Source organism: Acomys minous, assembly GCF_964271855.1.
Source record: "Acomys minous genome assembly, chromosome: 13".
Taxonomy (NCBI): domain Eukaryota; kingdom Metazoa; phylum Chordata; class Mammalia; order Rodentia; family Muridae; genus Acomys; species Acomys minous.
Genome location: NC_140495.1, coordinates 79,772,393 through 79,798,833, shown reverse-complemented (window position 1 = coordinate 79,798,833; position 26,441 = coordinate 79,772,393). Strand labels below are relative to the sequence as shown.

Genomic DNA, 26,441 nt, shown 5'->3' with positions numbered 1-26,441 from the left:
ATCGACCAGGGTCCTCTGCAAGAGCCAACAGTATGCTTAACCAATGAACCATCTCTGCAGCCCGAGTTCCATTTTGAAACTGGAAAATAGGGAAGAATTTACTAACCAATGGAAGCAATAGAATATGATGAGCTGCAAAACCCAGCAGGACTTGGATGCCATGCCATACACTTGCCATTTTAAATGACCAATCCTGACAAACGGCTGTACCTCTCAAGCCCATCTATCTGATGATGATGACAGTTTGAAAGCTCACAGCACAAGTAGCTAAGGACACAAAATAAGGTGAAAACAGCTGCAAAATTGGGAGGAGCAACAGGGACATGAGTGAGTTTAAACTTTGCTGTTCTACTTGTGTATGTTCCCTACTTGGGTTTTTTTGCTTTGGTTTTCCAGGCAGGGTTTCTCTGTGTAGCCCTGACTATCCTAGACTCACTCTGTAGACCAGGCTGGAACTCCCAGAGATCCACCTGCCTCTGCCTCCCTGAGTGCTGGGAATAAATGTGTGCACCACCACACCCGGCCAGCTTCTACTTGTTTCCTCAAAGAAATGAGATGAAATGGACACAGCAGGACAGGTCTGCAGAAGCAACGGTGTCAGCAGCCAATCCACCCTTTGGCCAGCAGAGGGTGCTGCAGGACGGATGCATCATTAATGGTAGAGCGCCTGCCCTCCTGTCTATAAACACAAGGTGATGATGATTTGAGTGAGGGAGTGTAAATAACAGTGGCTAAGTCCGGTGGCTGACACAGTGAATCAGACTACATGGTTATTTTACACCAGAAAGTAGGATAATGGTGTTTGAGGCCCAAAGCCTCAAAACAAGAAAATACCTTTTCTTTAAAAAGTTAGTAGTGATTACAGAAAAAAAGTTAGCTTCTAGAGAAAGCCATTTAAAGCACGAGGCTATCAGGTTACACTAAATAGCCACACCCAGACTGTGAGCTTATTAGTGTACAGAGGAGCTAAGTGTGAAATATTTTTAGGTTATTTGATGTTTAAGGCAGCTGCAGCTGCTTGCTTGCCTTTATTTATTTATTTATTTATTTATTTATTTATTTATTTATGAGGAATAAAACACTCATGCTGGTGAACTCACAGTGTAGCCAAGAACAGCCTTGCACCACCACCACACAGGAGTCCTTTTAGCATCCCACGCAATGGTGGTCTACATCACACACACCACACGCCATTCTAGCTTTGAAACGTTTTAATTTTTTTGGTTATTGGAATTCATCTTTGTTGACGTTTTAATCAAGTAGTGCACTTTTAAATTAACCCCAAAGGCATAAGCACCACCCTATATAAATACATACAAGTAGTGTCCCGTTCAGATTTACAAAAGCATTATTTATTAGTAACAAAAATATAGAAGGGGTTAGGTTTTTCCTTTGATCCAAAGATTTTATTTTTTAAAATACCATTTATCAACATCCTACTGTAGATATTTCAAGAGGCAACAGAGAAGGAATTGTAACAAAGAATGAGTCTTGGGGCCAAATCATTCTTTCTGGGCGTTTGGTGCCTTGGGCATCAGAGCGCACTGTGGTTTGTTGCGTGGGCATCAGAGCGCACACTGTGGTTTTATCTACCTGTGTGCACATGACTTCGTTTGTATGACAGATTTTTAAGTTTCATATGTAAAAACTCGTAAGAGTAACAGGATGTCCATAGCAACTCTTAGGGCTCACGGAGGCTGTGGCAGCGGAAGGTTTTACCCTGTGGGCTCCCTGCAGCCAGTCAGCGAGCAATGCCCTATGAGGTATTCCCATAGCACCCCAGGGCCACCAGAATCCCTCCAAAGGCAACAACTCAGCTAACAAGAGCACAGCACTCCAGGGCGCGGCATCAGGCTCTATGGCCAACTCTTCATCCCAAATCTGAAAAGACCCCTAGTGGCAGGCACAGTGGGGCCCACACTCCTGAGTTGTTCTCAGTACTGTCTGCACAAGTGTGACGTGACACCCCCCGCCCCCGCCCCCAGGGAAAGGGCCATACATCCTCTTTGTGGTAGTGTTAGCTTTGATTTGAACACTACACATGTACTGTCACTTTGAGTGAAGAAACAGTTCAACCTGCTTTTATTTGAACTGCCTTATGTGGTGGTTTTATATACTATTTATCTCATAGGCAGAGCCTGGAAGATGGAAGCCTGAGCAACTCTTACGTATGACGATCACTCTACAGCTGTGTGCCTGATGCTAAAAGCTGGTGGCAATGCACCAGAGTTAACCAGAGCACAGATGAACAAGGGCCGGGTCCTGGACGTGCTTCGCATGTGCATCGGGCAAAGGGGTCTCACTAGAATTTCATGTTCTTAAGAGTTATAGTCACAGAAGAAAACAGTAATGTGGCCTTTGAAGATTTCAGGATTGAATATATTGGTGCAATATATTCAATACTTGTGGCTGATTTTAGACCTTTGAGTTAGGTATAAAATATAGCAAATGCAAAGTAAAAATCTGAATGTGTAACAAAGACTTCCGCAGATAAGACAAAGCATGTAAACTTGTTACAAACATTAAGGAAACTGCAGGCCTTCTGTATACAGAAGTACCAACCTTTGGACCACACACCCAGTGACTATGAACAAAGCTACAATGTTCTATAATGAATGAATTTTCTACCTATTAAAAATGACAATTTAAGATTATTTGCCACCAAATATTCTTTGTGTAAAAACTAGAGACTGTATTAGAAGAAAGTGCATGACTCGCAGCCGCACCCACTGTTGGGAAGCAGGTCCCTCCACCTTGCCCCGCTGCAGCACTGAGAGCTTTAACAACTGATAACACAAAGTAAACGTCTTTCCTACAGGGGGTGGATGGTGCTGGCCTGTGCCACTGCTGTGAAAAGCAGGCGATCTGGGAGGAACTCGGTGACTTTATGCTCTCAACAGTAATCTGGTCAAGATGAGGGTGGTATAATAAGGGAAAACTTTTAAAAAAAAAGTACAAAAGAAATATTTATATATTTTAGAAAAAAAACCAGAAATGACTGCATAGCACATTTTTCAAGAAAAAACATTTTTATATATTTTGAAGTCACATAAAAACCAGGAATATGGAAAGGGGCTATTGATAATTTAAAAACCAAATTACTGAGAACGGATGGTGAGTTTTTAATAGAATTCATTAAATTCTCTCTCTTTGGCAGGCTAGTTTTCCACCTTCATTTACATTCTGGGTCATTTCCTTACAGATGTGACAGTTCTTGATAAGGTGCCATGTAAACCAAAGGCCACAGAAAAATCTAAGCAAATAATCATAAAATGCTATGTGAAGTACGTAAACAAAAAGATGCTTTAAAGTTGCAAGGCTTCAGAAAATCTGTAACCCTGATCAGGACCAAAGATCATCTTTTGTGTTTTCTGAAAAAGTGGTTCCCTTCATCTCTGAAGTTGAGGGTTTGGTCTCAGTCAGCAGCCAAGAAGCTAGTGTGCATTGGTGTGCGCACTGCACAGGGCCTTCCGGGTGGCTGCAGGCTGCTGTGTGTACCTGGCATGTGGCTGTGGACAGCACAAGCTCGCCATGTTACAGTGGCCACAGAGAAGACTCTGCGAGAGCCCCTGTAGGAAGAGGCCCGAGCACTCAGATGTTTACAGTCCCTTCACCTACACTGTTGGCAAGGAAACTGCCCTAGACGATACCATAAATACAAACCTATTAGTAAAGCACTGTAAAAATTAGGAGTAGTGTTTTGGCACATGGCACATTTGAGTCCAAGTTCGTTTTGTAAAATATGTCTAGAAGTTCTCATGTGAGACCAGAAACATACACAATGTATAAATGGTTGTATGAGCAAACTAATTAGAATCTACACACCCTTTCCTAGGGCACACACCTCCACTCGCTTGAGCCAGGCGTCTGCATGCATACTCCCACAACCCACGCTGCACAGATATTGCACAAGAACCATTTGACAACACACACACTGCTGCAGTCGGACAAAAGTCCAAGTTTTTCCTTCAGTACTTTCTTTAAGCGTTCTGGCTGAACATTCCAGATAAACTAGACGACCAGTTTCTAGAAAAGGATGCTTGCCATCTCTCCTTGGTCCGTAAGAGTCAACTGGTACCAGAATTAGTCATTTCATCTTTGTTTTCAGCATTTAAAATTCAGCAAAACCTGTTTTTGACATTTCCCGTGGTGTCCCTTCAAAAACAGGAGAAGCTTCGTCTAATGTAAAAATCTAGAGTGAGTCCACAGGGCAGTAATTTTCCAGCAGAGGGCTCTGTCTACATTGTGAGAAGCGCAGCAGAGCAACATTACAATGTCAGCTTCAGATTGCGGTGCGAGGCGTGCCAACACACTCGGGACACCTGACGAGGTGCCCTTCTCAGTGAACTGCAGGGTGCCATTCAGCCTTTCTCCTCCTCACAACAACTTAGGGTATACTACAACTGCTGAACGGATTTCTGGTTTTCTTGGTCCTTTGTTTGTTAGGTCTAAGATTGATGACATCTCCACCGTTCAGGGAACTTGAATTCTGACCCAAGTGACTTCCAACGGACGTACTAAAGACACCTGTATAAATTGGGGGGGAAAACAGAATGACTGATCCACCTCAAAGTCACCTGTCATATACGTATTAGTTATTAGTAAAATCATATATATAATCAAGGACCTCTAGTTGTCATTTTCTATTGTACTGGAACAGGAACATTTTAAGCTAGCAACACAGCTTTTGTACTCTCGGGGCTGCACGGCCACTACCCATTTCCACTAACTCTTTTCACCCTGAGGCTAAAACATCACAATCAAATTGGTCCACAGGTGCAGTGGCAAGCGAGAAGCTAGGTATCTCCACTTTGAAATGTGCTATGCACAGAACGGAACCTCTAACCTATGAGCTGCCGAGTATCTAGACACACGCAACTCTGGGCATAGACACCATCAAGGAAACGGCGTCCGAGACCAGTTGCTGCCAATGGGAAGCTGCAGTCTAATAGGTGATACACAATGTACAGGTAAGTAATCTCTATGACAATTACCATCTTGTTGTTCTTGTTTCTGGAGACGGCATCTTTTTATGTAGCTCTGTCTGATCCTGCTATCACCATGTCCAAGCAAGACATACTCTGTTCAATGCCAGCAAGTAAACATGGACCCGGTGTGGTTCAAAGGAAAGCCTAACTGCACAGTTCCTACGAAAGGAAGAACTGTGCACAGGAGGTGGTGGGGGGGGATACCTCCCTATCGTGTGCAGCAAGCCGCTGAGGCTGAAGACTGCGATGAACAAGGTCACTGCAGTGGGAAGCGAAAACTCAGTAGTAACACAACCCTTCAACAAGAGAGCTGATACAGACAGGGCTCAGGCACCATCATTCCAAAGGTTCTAACTCAGCTTTCTTAAAGAAGCGAGCGCACTGCATACTTAAAAAGTAAACACACGGGCGGGAGTTTCCCAAGCACTTACCGATTTTGTTACTACTTGAGTGCGTCTGTTCTGGATCTTCGGTTATTTGTTGTTTGAGTTTTTGTAGGTGTTTCTCAGCCAAATATTTAAAAACTAGAATAAACACACACAGCCAGTATGACTATGCAAGGAAATCTATTTCCATACTGCAAATTTTATACTTACTGTGTAAGTTTAAAATTGCATTAAATGCGTATGATTTAAAGATTCGACGTTTAGAGATCATTTGAGCAGAATCTCAGACGAGATCGAGTGTGCCTTGTCCACACCAGCTTTGCCATAACCTGACTCATCCTTTTGTTTTTGTTGTGAGACAAGGCCGTGGCTGTCCTGGACTCACTCTGTAGACCAGGCTAGACTCACTCTGTAGACCAGGCTGGCCTCGAACTCACAGCGAGCCGCCTGCCTCTGCCTCCCGAGCGCTGGGACTGCAGGCGTGCGCCACCACACCCAACAACCTTACTTCTTTAAACTAGAAAATACTGAAGAAACGTTGATGCCTGATGGAATCTCTACTGTGGTGGAATAATAAAACAACTCAGCACCTTCTAGAAGTCATGCATACACACACAGAAGTACATAGCTGTGTATATTCATATTCACACTTACACCTCCTACTTTTTAAATAGCTTTTGTTTCAGTTATTCACTCTGTGTGGCACAGGTGTGTGTGTGGGGGGGAGTTGGTCATCTCTCTCCTCCCACTCTGTGTCCCAGGGCTTCGACACTGTCACAACTAGCAGTGAGCACCTTCACTGCTGGGTATATTTTAGAATTTTAAGAGATATGAAAAAGCAAAACAAAACAAAAAAACCTGTTTTAAAAACCCACTGCAATCTCAGGAGTTTCTAGAAGAGTCAGTATCAGTAATCAGGAATATAACGTGAATGATTATCTTCATTCATTGGAACAGAATTATCTTCACAATTAATGTGATGTAGTAAGAAGAAAAGTTTGTTCTCAGGCCGTTTTGAAGTATAATTTCTAACTAAGCACAATAGAAATAACATTTTAAAAGCCTCACACGTGTCTTGTTACAATGTCTGTAAAGATGCAGTTTACCTTCACTCACGTTTAGGTCTTCCTTCACAGACGTCCTGTAGAATCTCAGCCTCAGCCTTTTGGCCAGCCCCTCAGCCTCCTCACTGCAAGTCAGGTAAAACACGCACAGCAGTAAGGTTCCTGCTGAGAGGCTCCCAGCAACTTACTGTTCAGAAGTGTCTGGTGAGTGACACTGGAGAGGGGGAGGGTGTTGGAGGTTGGGGGGGGGGGAATGTACTGTCTTCTCTGAAGAAGTCTGACTTTGCTCCCCCTAACTAAAACCAAAGAAAGTTGGGTCTTCAATGCTTGAGCAGAACGCCCATCTTCACTTGTGGGATGACCTCTAATCATCAGCCATAATTGTGAATAATGTGCCATCACTTCTGTAAAGTCACAAAACAACTAGACATTCCTTCTCTTTAGAGAATATCTTAATGTGAGTCTGCAGCCGTAGCTGTTGGGAGAGTGCTCACATAACGTCACAGGCCTGCAAATTCCAGCACTTCAGAAGTAGAAAGGTCAAAATTTCAAGGTCATCCTCAGTTTCGAGAACTGGAGGCCAGTCTGGATAGACGTGACCATGTTAACAACTTATTTATTTCTAACACCACTTGAATTTATTAACCCCAAGTCACAAAAACATGTGAGCACATCAGGGCCCACACTGGTAAGAGGAGACAAGTTTCTCGAGGACTCTGTCTGTAGATTTACTGGGACTTTGGTAGTCCTACTCCAAAACGGCTCCCTGGGGCCCCAGACTCCTGATTTGCATTCCCTGTTTAGCTCTCCCTGCCCTGTAACGTAGGCTGGTGGCGGTGTCCAATGAAACATTTCTGAGAGGTCATCGAGGTCATTATGGTCCTCTTGAGGAAACGGCTGCCATGTTGTGAAAAATATGGAGAACCCTCAAGTAGCCCTGAGGAAAAAACCTCCATGTGAGAAAGCCACCTGAAAGCAGACCTCCACCAGGTGTGCAGGACAAGAATCCAGCCGCAGCATGCACGGGGCTGAGGCCTGATGAGTCTGCGTTCACCCGCAGTTTTATTCAGGATCCTGGACTACCGGAGTGACCCCGGGAAAAGCTCCCACAGAACCTTTATAGTGTGCCTGGTCCTATCAGAGACTGCCATGTTGTCACTCCTGGTTGGTGTGTTCAGATCACGCCACCACCACCTCACGCTATGCCTTGTTCAGATCACGCCACCTCACGCCATGCCTTCAGGCATGCGCATAAGGGGGGGGGCTTTACTCACTGTGCATGCGCAAAAGGGGCGCATTGCGCCGGGGAAGCAGCAGGGGGCGCTGCTATCTGTGGCTCTCCACACTGAGCCACCCAGCCTGGGCCACAGAGCCAGACACTCTCAAAAGGCAAAGCAGGAAAGAGAGCAAGAGAAAGAAAAGTAAAAAATAAAACAAGTGGGCTGGGTGTGGTGGTGCACGGCTTTAATCCCAGCACTTGGGAAGCAGAGGCAGGTGGATTGCTATGAGTTTGAGGACAGCCTGGTCTATAAAGCAAGTCCAAGACAGCCAAGGCTACACAGAGAAAACTTGTCTGGGGTGGGGGTGGGGGGGAAGCAAGTGTTTAAAAGCTAGCATAATGGACAGATGAAAATTTGGATGGTAACTCCGTTAAAAATGTTGAGGAAATGGAGACGTGGCTCCATGGTTAAAAAGAGCTCACTGCACAAAAGTGAGGACTAGAGTTCAGATCCAAGCACCAGCTAAGAAGCTGCGTGTAGTCTCTTCACACCTGAAACTCCAGAGCTGGTGTGGAGACGGGAGCCTCACTGGGGCCTGCTAACTAAAGGCTGGAAGTGGCTCCATGCTGATGGAGAGACTCTGCCTCAAATAATGTGAGTGCCCCCCACACATGCGTGTTCACATGCAGCCTTGCTCTCTCACACACACACATTTAAAACTTTCTTTAATTGAGCTAACAGTTCTGAACATACAGAACAACATGGAGCCAGACTTCCCTAAACCTACCCATATAGAGATCTACTTACTATAAACATTAAACACCTAGAGAAGCTTTGCTCTCTGCCTTCCCTTTTTAAAAATAATTTTTATTTAGTTTTATTTTATGTGCATTGGTATGTAGGTACCAGATCCATTGCAACTGGAGTTACAGACAGTTGTGAGCTGCCATGTGGGTGTGGGGCTTGAACCCAGGTCCTTTGGAAGAGCAGCCCATGCTCTTAACCACTGAGCCACTGGGCCTTCTTGTGTAGCCCAGGCTGGCCTGGAACTTGGGCCAGTGCCTCAGCCCCCAATGTGCCGGAGTGTAGGTGAGCACCATGTGGGAGAAGCATGTCAGCCTACCTACTATCGCCTGCCCGCGGCTCCTGTAGAGCTCTTTTCAGGTGAGTGGCAGGTCTCTATTTCCACCACAGAAAGGAAGAATTTCGGAACAAGTCAGTATGAGACCCGTTTAATACAGTTAGGCCAGGGGAGCGGGGTTGGGGTGGGGGTGAGGTTGGACACAGAAGACACAGAGAACAGAAAAGAGATGGGGGGGGGGGAGGGGGAGAAGGACTGGAAGTCATCTTACTTTTTGATACACGAATCATCCAGCAGATCAATCTTGTTTTGCACCAGCACAGTTGGGATATCTCCAACTTCTGCTACTACTTTTTCCCTCCAGCTGGAAATTGCTTCAAAAGATTCCCTGTCTGTTGTAGAAAATACGAGCACACAAGCTTGGGCTCCTGCAAGGTCACAAAAGAAAACTGTCACCATGTTAGCAAGGCACCTGTGTGCACGGCACGGGCAACTGCTACTTCCTCAGAGCGATTTGCACTGGGCCAATGCTGAACACACATTTTAACAATCTGCTTCTGCTTCGGTGGCCTTTCACATTAAGAAGCCCAGGCTGCTATGAAGAATGAATGGTTCAAGTGTCAAAGTAAACTCAAACAGGACACGGTACAGCTAACTATTACACAGTACAGCTAGGAGTCAGGAAGGACAGGGAAGTGGGAATGACATGCTCTTGCCTTGTTCAAGCTTCACGGTAAAACCTGTAATCTGCTCATAGCCCAGATCTCAGAAAAGCTAACTGTTGAGAATTGAAGGTCCAAAGAAAACACGGCCTCCCTGCAGCTGTTAGGTACGTGACAGAACCGGCAGAGACCAAGGGAATGTCAGAACAGAGGAAGATGTAATGTTGATGCAACTGTTGAAATGACCTGGGAATAATTAAGCAACTGGCGGACACTGGGCCAGGCGGACACTGGGCCAGGCACAGCCTCTACCTGTGTCCCCCTCCCTGTGGGGCAGTTGCAGAGGCCTGTTCTGTGCCAGTTACTGGTTTACCACCATCTCCGGCAGGTTCCTCTTTTTGTGCGTCAAGGGATTTTTGTTTTTATTTGTGTTTTCTTGTTTCTGCAGTGCCTTGGGTTTCTTAGGGCATTCCCAAGAGGACCTGGTAAATACTTAGCCTCCTGAGGCAGCGACAGGTTCTTTAAAGGACTGGACCTAAGTTTCCTACAATAATAATTAGTCCTATGTTCAATACAGTAACCTCAGGCTATTGAAGCCCCCTCGTCCCCAGCAAACCCTCCCCGCTTCTACTTCTTTCTAGTGTCACACAAATAAGTCACTGAGTCTGGGGATGGCACTTAAGGAGAAGACTATGTACAGAGCCATAGGAGAAAACTGGAGTCACCCAGTGTGAAAAAGCAAAGTAGGCCGGAACACAAAACTCCCCACAAACACACCAGTAAAAGCAGGACCACCAACACTGACTCTGAATAACAAAACCTTAAAACCATCCCAGTCTCTGGAAAGAGAGCAGTAAGCTGGGCTCCATGCAGAGCAGTTCCCCTGACAGGGAGCCTGACAGACCAGACAAGTCATCTAGCCTGATCTCTCTGGGACAGGGACAACCTACCCTGAAGGACAGTGGCGGGCTTCCTCCCTCAGGAGCCCCTCTGCCAGGGTGGGGCATCAGGCCCCTGCCTCAGCCATGCTGGGATTTTAACTGGCTTGATGTAGTACAGGCTTGAGCAGGTGAGCAAGGCTGCTGTGAGCTGAGTACAACCACCATGCCAAGCCCAGAAGTCAGAACCACACAGCTCTTTCCATCCTGCTAGCTCTTGGGGCACTCCCCACTCTGATGGGGTGGGGTGGGGTGGGGCGGGGCTGGGGGGTTGATACAGATGATTCTTCCACAGCTGAGCACTCACTTACTCAGCACTTGGTCCATCTGTGAATGTCTATATTAGCCACCAGCCAGAGAATATAAGCAGCTTCCAACTATGGTTGGGTGCAACACACATGCATAAGCAATCAGAAGGCAACCTATAGCACATCACTTAACAAGCCAACAGTAGGTTTCCCACCAAGGCCCTACATCTCCTCAGCCATGGCTTCTGGCCAGGTTTACAGTAGCAGGCATGCCTTGCCTCGTGAAGCAGCTCCATGCGCAATCACAAAGATGTTGGTTGCCCCCTAACTGTCCTGCCACTATTGTACCAGTGGGCACATGCTGCCAGGCATGACTGTCGTATTGTACATACAGGGCCAATGCTAAATGAGACCACTAATGTCATTTCTCCTCCAGGAGCCTGCACAGTGCCCCCAGCCCTACAAAGGTTAGCTCTCCGGGAGAGTTTCCTTGAGTGGTGGTTGATTCCTCTATGTTTTTTTATCCCAAGTGAGTGGAGTCTTCAGCAATAAGTTTTTACCAATTGGAAACAGTGGGAAACAATGAGAAATGGCAACCGCCTGTGCTGTTTTCGTACCTCTGGGGCTTCCCTGACCAGTATCTCATGAGAGGTCACTGAGATTTTTGTTAATAAAATCCCCCTGAGGACTTAGAGGACAAAGGGGATGCCTTCTTAAATTCTGTACTTATGGAAAAGCTGGAAGATTTGGCCACTTTGGTGAAATGGAATATAGCATGGGCCTCACTTGCCACCTTAACAGATCAACTTTCAAGAACTATTATGAGTGGAAAAAGACATCACAGCCTAATCAGGAGCTTGTAATTAAAATTGTTCCGCCTCCTACTAGCTCCTCTATCTTGAGACGAGGCCTCTAGTAACTACTGTAAAAGGCCTAGACATTTCCAAACTCTAAGAAACTGAAGTTGATGTTCTCCTCAGGAGAGCAACGCGCTGCTGTGAGACCTGGAAAGAAAGCATCAGCCTGGAATGCGGCTACTCTGTGGAAATGCAGAGTTGTTCCTTTTCTCCTAGTAATACCCTGGGAGAAACAGAGATCATTATCAACCAAGAGGAAGCAAAGTCCTGCTAGACACCAGAGCTGCTCTAAGTCCCTCCATGTTCAAAAGCCTGTCCCTCAGCCTCCCCTTGGCTCTTCCAAGACAAACCTGTTGAGCTTCAGCTGGAGAAGCTGTAGGGTATCAAGTCTCCTATCAGCGACCCGTGTCCCATCCACTGTTAGGACGGGACTTTTCAGAAACATAAAATGCTCCGAACTCCTTTCTCAAAAGGGAAAGATGATTTTAAACTTGGGGGACACTGGCCTCCACTGTTTCCACACCACCTATGAAGGAGTCGGAAGATCTCTGTAAGAGGAAACTGGCAGCCTTCTTTGGTAAGTAAGTACCATGGGAATTGTGGACAAAATCCTCAACAGACGTAGGACAGATAAGGCCAGCTGCCCTGGCTGAGCTAACGACAGGTAAAAGCAGACCCTGACCGATACTGCTTGAGGAAAGAAGCCCCAGTGGGAATCCAGCCAGTCACAGAGGGAATCTGAGGAAAGGGTTTATAATGCTTGCACAGCCCTTGCAAAACTGCAGTACAACAAGGAAGCCAAAGGGAAGAGAGTGGAGGTTAGCGCAGGAGCAGAACTCCAAGCCACAGCTCAGTGGTGCCTTCTGCCCACATCTTGTTATCTACCGGTCTCTAAGAACAGCCTGTTTTCCCATGTCAGTCCGCTAGAGCACCTTTTTTTAGCATCCCTGTAGAATTGAACAACCAGTATTTGTCTGCCCTCACATGGGAGAATCAGCAATACACATGGTTTATATCATGGGGACACACTAAAAGTCACACACAATTTTCTCAAATTCTGAAGTCTGGTTTCACTGGGTGAAAGCACACGCAGGAAAGAATCCATCCAGCTCACGATGAGCACTCTATTTCTGAACTGAGTCCTTCAGACTCAACAGATGGCACCATGACAAAAAAGGGCACCAGGCAATAGAAGGGCCGCGGTCTCAGCTCCCAGGGCCTTCTGTGATTAGGTCTTCCAGCCAACTGGCATTTAACACCCATGACTTTACGGACACCAGAAAAAATGACCTCCTGGAGTATACAGCATTTCTGGAAGCCTGCCCCGACGATAGCTCACAATATACTTGAGATAATCTATTGGTCTCAAATACAACCTTGTGCGACACTTCATGGGGCTCAACTCATCTCTCTACCAAATGACCACTTGAAATGTGGCAATCAGCCTTCATCCAAGTGCCTCCAATACAAGAACATAAACATGTCTTAGAACTAGTCTTCATGTGGTCCCATTTGGCAGAAGCTTTCTTTTGCTGGAAAAGCCACTGCCTACCAGTAGGGGAAAAATTGTTATAGAGAATTACTCCTTGGGGCGTTCCTGCAGAACTGCATAGTGGCTATGGAATTCATTCTACTGTACAGGTTTTTAAATCTATCCGTAAAATTATACAAATGCTTTCATACTCAATCCTCTGGAGTGGCTGAGTGAACAAATGGCACTATAAAAGCCAACTGGCAAAGTTAAAGCTTTCTCTCTGTCCTTGGCCCAAACAGAGCTCTCCAATGAGTTCTCTTTTTGAAATAATCACTGGGCACCCTACAAAAGTGCATGAAGGGCTAAAAAGCTGTCTGTGCTGAAGGGAGACTTAGACACAATTGTAGCAGACTTATAAAAAGATAATTAAAAATTCGTAATTAATTACAAAATGTTTCCACCATGAGCTCCTGGGACATAAACAAGCAAGCAAGCAAGCAAGCCCTGAATGAACTAAGACTCCGACCTTTGGACACTACACCAAGGACCCCCTTCTGTCTCTTCAATTGCTTCTGACGCTGCAACCCTTCACGGTGAGCTGGGGTTCCTATTTCCACCTCAGACATGCAGCACCTCCTCATGATGTCACATCCGAACCCCAGAAAGGCTGGCTGATCCCTCCTTCTACTGCACCATCAAATAAAGGCCAGCGACAGGCCACAGAAGCCTAACTTGGGCCCTTTTAGAAATTCTCTGAGAATTTTAGGATATACTTTAGTATGTTCCCTTCAATGATAAAAAATAATGTGGCTACTGAGGACTTGAGTGATGCCCTGCTCTCTTTAGCCATGCTTCTAGTGTGCCCACTTCTTGCCCTAACCTTCCCATATTACATGAACCAAGTCTTTATGCTTGAAAAAAATCCTAACTTCTCACCTCCCCCAGGAAAGGGCTTTTTATTCAGTATAACTTGGATTTTTTTTTTAAGTTCCTATTGTAAATCTTATACCAAAGGGAATTCCCTTTTGAATATCTCTAGTTTCAACTCTTTTCTAAAGTCAGAGCTAGCCACTCCGCACAAGGTGAGCTACTGAGTCCCAGTGGATAGAAGGCTGGAATTACAGGATACTGAACTATTTCAAGTGTTCCAAACAGCAAACAAAATGATCCATGCAGCATCAGTGACTGCAGACATAGAAGACATATAATCAGATTTTCCTGGTTGGTTAGGATGCCTGCTTCCCCCATCTGCTACCTTCAGTTGATGATTCTACTATTCCATCATGTACAGTATCATGTCAGGTACAGAGGAGAAAATGCAACAAAACAAAAAGCAAGCAAACAAACAAACCAAAACCAAAAAAGCAGCTAGGATTTGAAGTGCCCCCCCCCCCACAAGGGATTCCTTCCTTAATGACTTTGCCTAGCATCCCTTTCTCTCTCTCTCTCTCTCTCTTTTCTTTCTTTTTTTTGTGTTTTGTTTTTTTGTTAGATTGTTTGAGACAGGGCCTCTCTATACATCCCTGGCTGCCCTGGAACTCACTATGTAGACCACACTGGCCTTGAACTCACAGAGATCTATCTGCTTCTGCCTCCAGAGTGCGGGACTAAAGGCATGCGCCACCAGGCCTGGCCATTCCCTTCTCTTACAGATTCTCTTTTGCCTTCTCAGCCTCATCTTGGTCAGATGCTGGGAATGAACATTCTAGTGATGAGAGACACTGAATAGTTAATAAAACGTTTGACACTTGCCTTGTGTATACTAGAGGGAAGAAACACAAAAAACAAACACTGGGTATATCAACCTTAATCCAGAGTAGACACCATTTTTCTTGGAGACAGGGTCTCTCTATTCTCTACATAGCCCTGGCTGTCCTGGAACTCACTACTTAGAGATATCTGCCTGTCTCAGCCTCCTGGGTGCTAGATTAAAGGCAGAATCCACACCCAGCTACAACGTTACAAATTAACAGCCAAAGGCTGGGCTACTCCCAGACTTCTCTAGTAATCAAAGTTATATACCTTCTTTGTGGCTTCAGCCAATTTGAAATTGCTTTTCTGTTTTCAGTGACCTTATGGAACCCCACGGAAACCACAAAGGGACGCCTCTACGTACTCCGGGCGCCTCTACGTACCTATGCTTACTCAAATGTAAATACAGGAGCTACTACTGTTCTTTGCTTACTTCAGTCTGTAGCCTGAAAAATGCTCGCCTTTGTAATTTACAAAAAGAAGCTCAAACAACCAAGTAACACCAGCTCCCCACTTCTTGACACGTTAATGTAATTGTATAAATAGTTACTTTATTGTGCTGAGCTTCTAACAGACATCTATCCATAAACTTCAGACCGCTTTAAGTTTAAACCATGTATTTACAGAACCCAACGCTATTTAGAGCGTTTTAATCCAAGGGAAACAGTAGAAAGTAGTTTAAGTATAGTGTTTGCAATGCAAGTAACAACATGACGGCTGCTTTTAGTTCTGGAGAGGAACAGACTTTACAGAGAAATGGTGTGGTCTGTGCTACGGCCTGTGCTTACCTAGTAAGTGCGAGACTAGCCAAGCTGAGTGGTTGAATGCTGTAATCTCCACCCAGGAGGCGGAGGCAGGAGACGCTAAGAGTTCACACCTAGCCAAGGCTGCAATGCTCAGCAGCACCAAAGCATAGAAGTAAAATAACAAAACCCAAGTCTTACACAATTATGGAGAAGAAAATAAGCCTGACGCCCACGCTATCTGGAAGGAGGCATCAAAAAAAACTGATGGGCCAGTTTCTAGCTGATTCTGTCTCCATGGACTATAGGTGTCACGTGACTTTAAGGTGGGATAACTGTCCACAGTTCAAAGCTTTGATTCTTTCCAGATCTCTAAAAGGTTGCTGAAGTAGACCTTTTAAAAATCCTCTAAAAATTAACCTCCTTCCCTCTCTGTCTCGCTCTGTTTCTTTCTATCTGTCTCTCTTTCTGTGTCTGTGTCTCTCTCTCTTGAGACAGGTAAACCAGGCTGGCCTCACATTTGCCATAATGCTCCTGCTTGCCTCCCTGTGCTGGGATGACAGGCACGTCATCTCTGGCCAACACTGCTTTGTTACTGCTGTTGCTATCCTGGTTCTGGGGCTGAAGCCGGGGCTGGGTGTGTCAGGCAAGCACTGTAACGAGGAAGCAGCCTTCCTCCACGGTCTGGGCTTCTGTGCTCCTGCCCCGACTTCCCGCTGATGCAGTGTGAGAGAAAATAAACCCTTTCCTCCTAAAGTTATGGTGCTTATCAGGGCAGCAGAAACTCTAAGCAAGACACCAAGTGTTCTTTTGTCTAGACAAACGGACAAGTTTCACATCTTACCTCGGTAGTAGGCCTTCGTTATCGCATCAAACTCCTCTTGACCTGCAGTGTCCCATAACATTAGCCTGACATCTTCATCATTAACTCTGAAACAAGAGATGCATTTATTCCATACAAAATGCAACAGATTTGTGTATATTTGTATTTTTTAAACCAAAAGTCTGAAAGCTCTATTGTTGGTTTCACTGAAAGTCAGAGCAAAATCATTTCAAATGATGAGATGCACCCCACAGCGGACGTGCAGCTCAAACATGACACTGTGTCTGCTGCTTTTCTCCACAACGACCATCTGAGACAGCGGCTCTAAGATCAGCAGAACTGGGAAGGAAGAATCCCTTGGAAAGATCATGTTCGCCTCTTACTACACCATTCTAAATGGGGTTTGGTGTCCTAGCAATGAGATGAGGATAGGGAAGGAAGTAGCCTGCTTGATAGACCTCTACAGGAAGGAGGAGGAGGAGGAGAGGAAGAGGAAGAAGTGGAGGAAGAAGAGGAGGAAGAAGAAAGAAGAGGAAGAGGAGGGGAGGAGCAGCAACAACTTGCCATGCAGTTGACTATCACTATGTGGCGCTGGAGATCAAAGCCAGGACTTGTGCGTGCTAGTCATGTGCTTTTCCCGCTGCTTTCCAATGTTATTGTGAATTTTAGAGTAGCGAACGCACAGCCACCCCACTCCTGGAGAATGGTCAGGCTCCAGAGCACCAGCATGCTGATCCACACCTGCAGTCCTAGCCCTCGATCCTGAGACAAGGCAACCTTGAATTCGTGCTGTGTTATAAGACATGGTCTCAAAGCAGAAAGAAGATGCTACTGGTTTTCCCATTAACTGATCAACATCTGACCTTGCTCTAAGTTTTTCTATTAAACAGAACTTGGTGAGCTCATGCCCACCTGCCGCAGAGTAAGAGCACTTTAACTGTTCTATGAACACTTCTCTAACACAGTGTTTTTCTCCCTGAGGCACACAAAGCCTCCTGCACTACAGCTGAAGCCATGTGAGACAGCCAAATCACCACCACAGTTAAGAGTGTAAAAATGTGGTACTACACAGAACACGACTGGAAGGACACATTTATTGTGTCAGGGCAAAACCAAGGAGGATAACACCTTATTTGACCACAGCTGGGAAAGCACATGTTGGACAACTTGGATGTTTTTGTCTATCCAATGTCTCTCCTCTATGTATCTAATAAGTGACCACAAAAACAATGACTCTGTTGTTACAGATATTTTTAGTAAGTAGGGGAATCTGCAAATACAGATTTGAGTAAGGGCAGGAGAGATGGTACAGTGGTTAAGAGCAGGCACATACTGCTCTTGCAGAGGCCCCAAGTGTTCTTCCTGAGTCCATATCAGGTGCTTCACAACAGCCTGTAACTAACTCCAGGGGATCTGTAGGCATCTGCACTCATGTGCACACGCACCCCCACCCCGCAACACTCATGTGCACATGCCCCCCACCTCTGCAACACTCATGTGCACACGCGCCCTCACCCCTGCAACACTCAGGTGCATATGTCCTCCACCCCTGCAACACTCATGTGCACACGCCTCCCACCCCTGCAACACTCATGTGCACACGCCTCCCACCCCTGCAACACTCATGTGCACACGCCTCCCACCCCTGCAACACTCATGTGCACACGCCTCCCACCCCTGCAACACTCATGTGCACACGTGCCCCCACCCCTGCAACACTCATGTGGACATGGCCCCCACCCCTGCAACACTCAGGTGCACACGCATCCCCACCCCTGCAACACTCAGGTGCACATGGCCCCCACCCCTGCAACACTCATGTGGACATGGCCCCCACCCCTGCAACACTCAGGTGCACACGCCCTCCCCACCCCTGCAACACTCAGGTGCACACGCCCTCCCCACCCCTGCAACACTCAGGTGCACACGCCCTCCCCACCCCTGCAACACTCATGTGCACACGCCCTCCCAACCCCTGCAACACTCATGTGCACACACCTCCCACCCCTGCAACACTCATGTGCACACGCCTCCCACCCCTGCAACACTCATGTGCACACGCCCTCCCAACCCCTGCAACACTCATGTGCACACGCCCTCCCAACCCCTGCAACACTCAGGTGCACACGCCTCCCACCCCTGCAACACTCAGGTGCACACGCCCTCCCACCCCTGCAACACTCATGTGCACACGCCCTCCCAACCCCTGCAACACTCAGGTGCACACGCCCTCCCCACCCCTGCAACACTCATGTGCACACGCCCTCCCAACCCCTGCAACACTCAGGTGCACACGCCTCCCACCCCTGCAACACTCAGGTGCACACGCCCTCCCACCCCTGCAACACTCATGTGCACACGCCCTCCCAACCCCTGCAACACTCAGGTGCACACGCCCTCCCCACCCCTGCAACACTCAGGTGCACACGCCCTCCCCACCCCTGCAACACTCAGGTGCACACGCCCTCCCAACCCCTGCAACACTCAGGTGCACACGCCTTCCCAACCCCTGCAACACTCAGGTGCACACGCCTCCCACCCCTGCAACACTCAGGTGCACACGCCCCCCCACCCCTGCAACACTCATGTGCACACGCCTCCCACCCCTGCAACACTCATGTGCACACGCCTCCCAACCCCTGCAACACTCATGTGCACACGCCTCCCACCCCTGCAACACTCATGTGCACACGCGCCCCCACCCCTGCAACACTCATGTGCACACGCCTCCCACCCCTGCAACACTCAGGTGCACACGCCCCCCCACCCCTGCAACACTCATGTGCACACGCCTCCCACCCCTGCAACACTCATGTGCACACGCCCCCCCACCCCTGCAACACTCATGTGCACACGCCTCCCACCCCTGCAACACTCAGGTGCACACGCCCCCCCACCCCTGCAACACACATCACTAAAAATGAAGCCTATAAATAATGAAAATCAACTAATATTCCAAATATTAAATTATGTTTCAGATCTGAGTACAAAATACAAATATCAAGACAAAATGAGTCCTTTTAAAGTATGCTTTAAGGAGGCAAACACAGACATAGCACAAAGATATACCAAGGCAAAGCAGAATCAAGACCACCATTATCTCTGTTGCAAGTTAGCAAGTGGCAGGTGAGTCAGGCACAGCATAAAGGAGCCTTGGAAGCTTGAATGACAAAAGGCATCACTCCCGAGTGTCTGAGCGTCCAATTGGATTTGCTGAAATAGGAGTTCCTTTCTGTGGGCAAATCTAATGCCCCTAAACCTATCCTCCCTTACTTCCTTAAGATAAAGGTACATAATTGAATCTCTGTGTTCTATGTAGTGTTGTTCAGTTTTTAAGGGAAACAACAGGTGTCAGGGAGAGCAAATGTAATTCTGGAAAATTAGAAGGTGGAGGCAGGAGGATCAGGCCTCAAGGCCACATTTACCTACATGAGACCCTGCCTCAAAAACATTTAGAAGAAAGAGGCATCCTAAACAAAAGGAGCCTCTAAGAAGAAAACTATAAGACAACTGGAATGTTCCTTCTAAATAACAGCAGGTAGAACTCGGTTGGGTCCGTTTGTGGTTCAAGTCCCCAAGGTGTTACTAACAAATACAAACCACACAGAAGTGAGATGGGAAGCAGAAAAGAGGAAAAGGAAACACATTAGGGGAAAGAAAAAAGAGAGGCAAAGATTAAAGTACACAATAAACCAAATAAACCACCAGCCACAGAACCCTGACAACCGCCTCAGGCGTGGCATGACGGCACACACCTATGATCTTGGCACTCAGGAGGCCAAAGAAGCTAAAGATAGCAGCTTGAGGCCAGCTTGGGCTACAAGAGAACCAGGCTCAAAAATATAAACATATGGGCATATGGGTCAGGTGCAGTAGCGGAAGCCTGTGTAATGCAAGCATCTGGGAGGTAGAAACAAGAAGATTGAGAGTTTAGGGTCGTCCTTGGTTACAGAGCAAGGTCAAGGCCAGCGTGGGCAACATAAGGCATTGTTTAAAAAACTGAACAACAACAACAACAACAACAAAAAACGAACAAAACAAAAACCAAGAAAACCCAAGAGCACTCACTCCTGCATGAGCCGCTGCCACTCGCCACCTGGCTTGGATGATGGCATGGCCATTTCTCTTAGATACTTTACAAATCAGAAGCAGAGGATGAAGCGCCAAATACGTACTGAATCTGTCGCTCCAAAAAGTCGACACCAATGGTCTTCTTGTAGTCTTTCGTAAAGATGCCTTTGCAGTATCTCTGAATCATACTGGACTTTCCAACTGCCCCATTTCCTACGACCACCATCTTGATGGCCACTTCCATATCTTCCTCCAACATTTTTGAAGCAGAAATGGGCTCTGGACCAGCTCTAATTTCAGGTGATCAGATCGTCTCTCTCAAACCTACAGTTAAAAAATAAAACTGTTTACATCAACAATCACGTAACATTGCAATAAGCTGTCTGTAAAACTGAGGCCCCCTTCCGTTCCACTTTCTCCTTTGTTAACTTCTGAAAGATAAAGACTTAGTCGCACAATTCTCTCTCATACAGACAAAGACTTGGCAGTGGAGCGGAAGAACTGAAGTTATTACTTAGCCTCTCCAAGATGTAATTTCCTGGCAATAACATCCATCTCACAGGGTTGGTGACCAAGGATGCACATAAAAACCTTAGCAGTGAGTAGGCTCCACATGCAAACATTCATTTTACATAACACAAAACCTGAGACCTGCCTGTCAATCTGAAAGATATCTCTTTTTTAAAAAGCGCCCCACAGAAAGGTTTTGTGGTCTGATGTACAGTCATGTGTTAGACTGAGCTCCTGGTGAACTGTTTCAGGATTTGAATTACAGCAAGTGCTGCACAAGTTACCTAAAGCAACAAACAAAGTCTTTGGTTTGAGACCAGTTATACTTTGTCAGACAATCAAAGTAATAGGATATGCATATGTTTAGAATATGCAAAGAATAGAGTATGTTTTATATTAAAAAGAGTGCAAAGACAATTTCCTATACTTCTTAAAACTACCAACCCACTTGGGTATAGTATTTTAACTCCCTTTATTGGAATCCCATCACTACACACAATGAAGCTAAAATGCAAGAATACTCCTAACCCTTTAAAGCTGTCCCAGGTACTTCATAAATTTGCATGGTCCTAAGAATCTTCTAGTAGTCCTTGTCAAAGAGGGCCTTCCGTGAAGAACTAACCATACATAACCAGAAACCTCAGAGCAGTACCCTTTGAATCTGTTCTGAAGAGAAGCACAGACTGGGTACGGCTGCGCAAACCTGCAATCCCAGCAGCACTCAGGAGGCAGAGGAAGGAGGATCACCACAAGTTTAAAGTCAGCCAGGTCTACCCTGAGATCGTGTCTCAAAAACACAGAACCAACCAAGAAAAACCAGGAAGCAAAAAAGAGTGCAACTTAGCCTTCTTTCCCAGAAAAATACCTGTACTGTCACCTCTGGCCTCCACTACTGCATCCATACTTTCCTAAGAGGGACAAGTACAGTGAGGCCAGCTGTGCTCTCTCTGGGGTTCCTCTGTGCATTGGGCTCTCCACCAGAGCGCTGCAGGCAGAATGTCCTTCCTCGAAATCCTCCTTTTGAAGGTGTCAAACAGCACTGCAGTCTTAACACCCTTCTCTTCAGCCGTCTCAGGAACTTCCCCCATAAACCTCTCACACTGCTAATTCCATCTTGGCATTTGCTTGGACACTCTCCCCCACGTGATTTTATAATCGAGTAAGTGTTAAGAGCGATGAGCCTGTGCCAGTAGTAACTGCGGCTGATGCTGGAATCTGAGAACTTCAAAGGGTGGTCATGATTGGATCCTGGGCTCTGAGAGTACGGTTTCCAGGTTCTAGGATGAAATCAAGACTTCAACTACCAGCCTCTTACTAACCAGAAGTTCAGGAGAGAATCTAAATCCTGCAGGTGTGGTAGCAAGTGCCGTTATTCCAACCCTCACCCTGTACTTCCAAACCACTGTGGGAGGGAGCTGGAGAGCTGTCTGCTTTCACTGAGTTTAATTCCCAGCAACCACAGGGTGGCTCACAACCATCTATAGTGGGACAGGTTGCCCTCTTCTGGCCTACAGGTGTACATGCAGATAGAGCACTCACACTAAAAACAAGCCACTGTGGGGGCACACAGTGAGCTGTCATCTCAGAGAACAAAAATAACAATGCAATCTGCAACTCTTACCAAGATCTGACCTTGTTCATCCAGCTGTATTTCACATTGGCTCACTTTCGGGAAGTCAACTTCCTTTCCTCTAAACAATTCTTCACCCTAGAAGTTGTGAAGTTCAGGAAAAAAAAATCAATAATAATATCAGGAACAAAATGAGCCACCTCTCTAGCCCTGTAACAACTCTATTCATAATCACTTAAAACTGAAAACTACCCAAATATCCTTTATTGGATGGATAATATAATTGCAGATATTTGGCACATTCACCTAATTATTTAGACATATATATAATGCTAAGTATTATATCTTTTATATAGCTATCAAAATAACCAACATGGCTGCATCTTGAATCTCAAAGGTGTTATATATTTAAGTCACTGAAGTAAGCAATTATTAACATCTCAAACTTACACTTAAATGACGTTCTGAAAACAGTAATTTCCAGGAAATCAGGGATAGGAGGTGTGATATAAAAAGACAGCCCGAGGTTTTAATAGATACTAGGGCTGGTTTTATATCCTGACTGTATTAGAAGCTACATGAATTAAAAACTCTCCAAATGGTTAATTTTTTTAATATGGAAGTTTAAAAAATAATAATAATATTTAAACAGAGATGTGAAAATTGATTGTAGCTCCTGGAATTACTGTAAAGATTCTCAGAAACTAGAGTAAAAACACTGCATCCCAGCACTGAAGAGGAAGAGGCAAGTGGATCTCTGAGTTTGAGGCCAACCTGCCTACAAAGCAAGCTCCAGGCCAGCGAAGGCATCATAATGACACCTTGTCCCAAATCACACACACACATATAATTTTTTTAAAAATGCATCAAAATAATTATGTTCTTAGAAAAGCACAATTCTAAGTTTAATTAAAAACTAGCAGTAATTATAAATATCCATCCCTCTCAATTTTAAATCACCTGGCAACCAATGCAATCTCTCGCGTCAGCAAAGGAAAGGAAGGGTTAACTTGCTAATGAAAGGGTAGCGGGTTTGCCTCTGATGTCGAGTAAACAGCCCGCACTTTAGAAAAAACACGGGAATTGTTCTACTCCGGAGTCCCGCAGCCCGGTGTGGACCGCGCCCGCGCCAAGTTCTCACACATTCGGGCTCCTTGCTCCTGGGAAACCACGGCGACGATCTGCGAGCTGTGGCACGGCACCGAGCGGTCCAGCCGTCCACGCGCGGGCAGTCCCCACGCCGACCGGGAGCGGAGCGCCGTCCCCGCCCACAAGCCCGGGAGCCCGCAGCCCCGAGCCGAGCGAGGCCGCGCAGGCCGCAGCCGCCGCACTCACCTCCTGCCCGCAGCCCGGAACTCTCGGCGCAGAGCCCGCAGCCCGGACCCTGGAATCCGCAGCACCGAACCCGGAACGCACAGCCCGCCGCACCGAGCCCGGCTCCTCCCCGCGGACGCCTCGCGCCCCCGCCGCTCTTTAAGAAAGATGATGGTTTCTAGAGAACTTTATTCGTATCCTGGTTACCTGAGCCACTAACCGAGGATTCCTGACTCCGGCGGGGATGGAGGGCGCGCCAGACTCCCGCCTGCCGCGCAGAAGAGCATGCGCCACGTCGTCTGCGCATGCTCCGCGCCAGCCCCGCCCTGCGCTGGCCAGGGAAGGCGCGGGTTGGGTTTGTATAGCCTCAGGCCTTGGTACCCAAGGAGACCCAGGTAAGCAGGATGTGCAAACCTACTGCAGGAGCTCCTTGTTTCCCTACGCAGTGCCAGGCTTCCAGGCACCTCAGAAATCTGCCACTAACTGGGACGCACCTGGTAGCACGCAAGGGATAAAGTGAGAAGAAAAAAAGAGTTGTTGAGTGAAGACAAATCGCATTCAGCTTGCAGGGTATGACTGGACAAAGCAGAAAAGTCTGAGATGGTTAACAATTCAGAGAATCGAGCCGCAAATGAGACGTTTCCGCAAAAAAGCAAAAAAAAAAAAAAAAAAAAAAAAAAGTTTTGCTTCAAAGGCGGTGTGGTTGCACGTGTCTGTAATCCTAATACCTGGAAAGATTGTGACTGGAAGATTCAAGGCCAGCTAGACCCTGTCTCAAAATAAACTTGCTCAGTTGCTTCTGTATACTTCAAAATAAAATAAAACAGAAAAAGATGATATGAAATACCAAGTGCAATAACTGAATTTGATTATGGTGCTGGAGCGCCTCCTTTGTAAAACAAGGACCGGGGCTGGAGAGATGGTTCGGCAGTGAAGAGCACTGACTGCTCTTGCGAAGGACCCGGGTTCAATTACCAGCATCTACATGGCCAGCTCACAACTGTCTGTGACTACAAGATCTGACACCCTCATACAGTCATACATGTGGGCAAAACGCCAATGCACATAAAATTTAAAAAAAGAAAAGAAAAGAAAAACAAGGACCATCTGTTACAAGTGTACACCGTTTGACCCCAGTTCCCCCGGCACGCAGCTGATAGGAACTGTACTCATAATGAAGAGGCAAACAGGTGTCAGAACACCCATGGCTGCATCTGTCCTAAATGTCCCCAGATAGAAATAACCCAAAAGACCATCAACAAACTAAGATACCTTTCCACTGTGTAATGGAACCACTGGCACAGAAAGCAAAGGACTCTTCGCACTGTAACCAACAGCACGGAAAACAACAGACACAGCTGAACATAAAATTCTAGATAAAAAAAAAAGTACGAGTCCGTTTTTTTCTTCCTTTCTGGTTTTGGACTGCTTTGTTTTGTTTGTGTTTCTGAGTCAGGGGGTGGCTATATAACCGAGGCTGGCCAAGAACGTGCCATGTAGCTAAGGTTGATGTTCAACTCACCACCGTCCCATGCCAACCTCTTTAGGCTGTGCCCTCATGCCAAGTGTTCGGTTCTCTGAACTTAAAGGGTTTGTGCAGCCATTACAGATGGGAAAAAAAGACCTGGTCCAGGAATGAGCCCTGTGTTTAGCAGCAGAGCTAGTCAAGAGCATCTTTAAATGAAATTTTGATAAAGAAAACATGCATTGTCCATAGCTAAGAGAGTCTATACGAACCACTTCTTGCTTCAACGCCATATTTTCTTTTTCTTTTTCTTTTTTTTCTGGTTTTTGCGAAACAAGGTTTTTCTGTATAGCATTGGCTGTCTTTGAACTCACTCTGTAGATCAGGCTGGGCTTGAACTCAGAGCTCTCTCTGCCTGCCTCTGCCTCCGGAGTGCTAGGATCAAAGGCCTGTACCACCACTGCCTGGCTTGCTTGAAGGCTATCTTAGACAGAATGCTGTGGGCATTGGAGTCCTAGAGTTTTGAGTCATGGTTTCAACTTTCATTCAGGAACGTGCAAGAGTCTTGGCTTGGTCCCATAGCAGTTGGCTGTTAACTTCCCTCGCTGCCACTTGCCCAGACCTGGGCCCACTCCATCCTCTGGTCTTTGTAATTAAATATAAGACATCCTGGAAATTTCACTATAAAGAACAAGATGGAAAGATTGAGATGCTGGAAGTCAAGGTAGTAGTTCTGTAATGTGAAAGGAATTGTGTTTGGGAGAAGGGGCTGGGAAGATCATCTCTGTTAGTCTTGCTGCTGGTAACATCGTGTATTTGTGAATGTTCAAACTGTACTTTCTCTAAACCCAGGGCGTCACCTGCGCTACCCAAGCATTCTTCCTTTATGCGATAGCTGCAGCTCAAGCTCTACTCTCATCCATATTTTTTTCTGTATGAGAATTATACTTCACATATAGGAAGTTTTAAATGAAAACTTTCAGGTTTAAAAACTAGATTACTTGTCCATGATAAAGATCATTTTTGAGACATCAATGCCATGTCACCAGTAAGTTTAGCTCCCGGATTTCGCTGGAAATTCTTACCTTTTGTATGAAGTAAGATTGGAATTTACTAAGAAAAAGGTTTAATATAAATGGGCATTGAGAGAGAGAGAGAGAGAGAGAGAGAGAGAGAGAGAGAGAGAGAGGCTGAAGGAAAGGACAGTGTGATTGTTGGTGTTAATTGTCAGAGTGACAGAACCTAATTGGGCCTCTGGGTGCATCTGTGAGGGAT

The 26,441-nt window shown here is 46.2% G+C and overlaps 1 protein-coding gene across 5 annotated transcripts; it reads right to left on the bottom strand.

Annotated features, from left to right (window-relative positions):
- Positions 1-1,142: 1,142 nt before the first annotated feature.
- On the bottom strand, positions 1,143-25,149 carry RAB23 (RAB23, member RAS oncogene family). 5 transcript variants are annotated; one of them, XM_084753500.1, is made up of 8 exons: positions 23,723-25,149; positions 22,439-22,525; positions 20,412-20,631; positions 16,258-16,343; positions 9,011-9,167; positions 6,481-6,563; positions 5,420-5,512; positions 1,143-4,527 (listed from the first exon to the last, which is right to left on the bottom strand). In XM_084753500.1, the coding sequence occupies exons 3-8, from the start codon at positions 20,564-20,566 to the stop codon at positions 4,388-4,390; spliced, it is 714 nt and encodes a 237-aa protein (XP_084609626.1). In that variant the 5' UTR covers positions 20,567-20,631; positions 22,439-22,525; positions 23,723-25,149; the 3' UTR covers positions 1,143-4,387. The 5 variants fall into 5 exon arrangements, with proteins under 5 accessions (XP_084609626.1, XP_084609627.1, XP_084609629.1 ...); XM_084753501.1 differs by having other exon boundaries at positions 23,909-25,149; XM_084753503.1 differs by having other exon boundaries at positions 23,922-25,149.
- Positions 25,150-26,441: the final 1,292 nt, after the last annotated feature.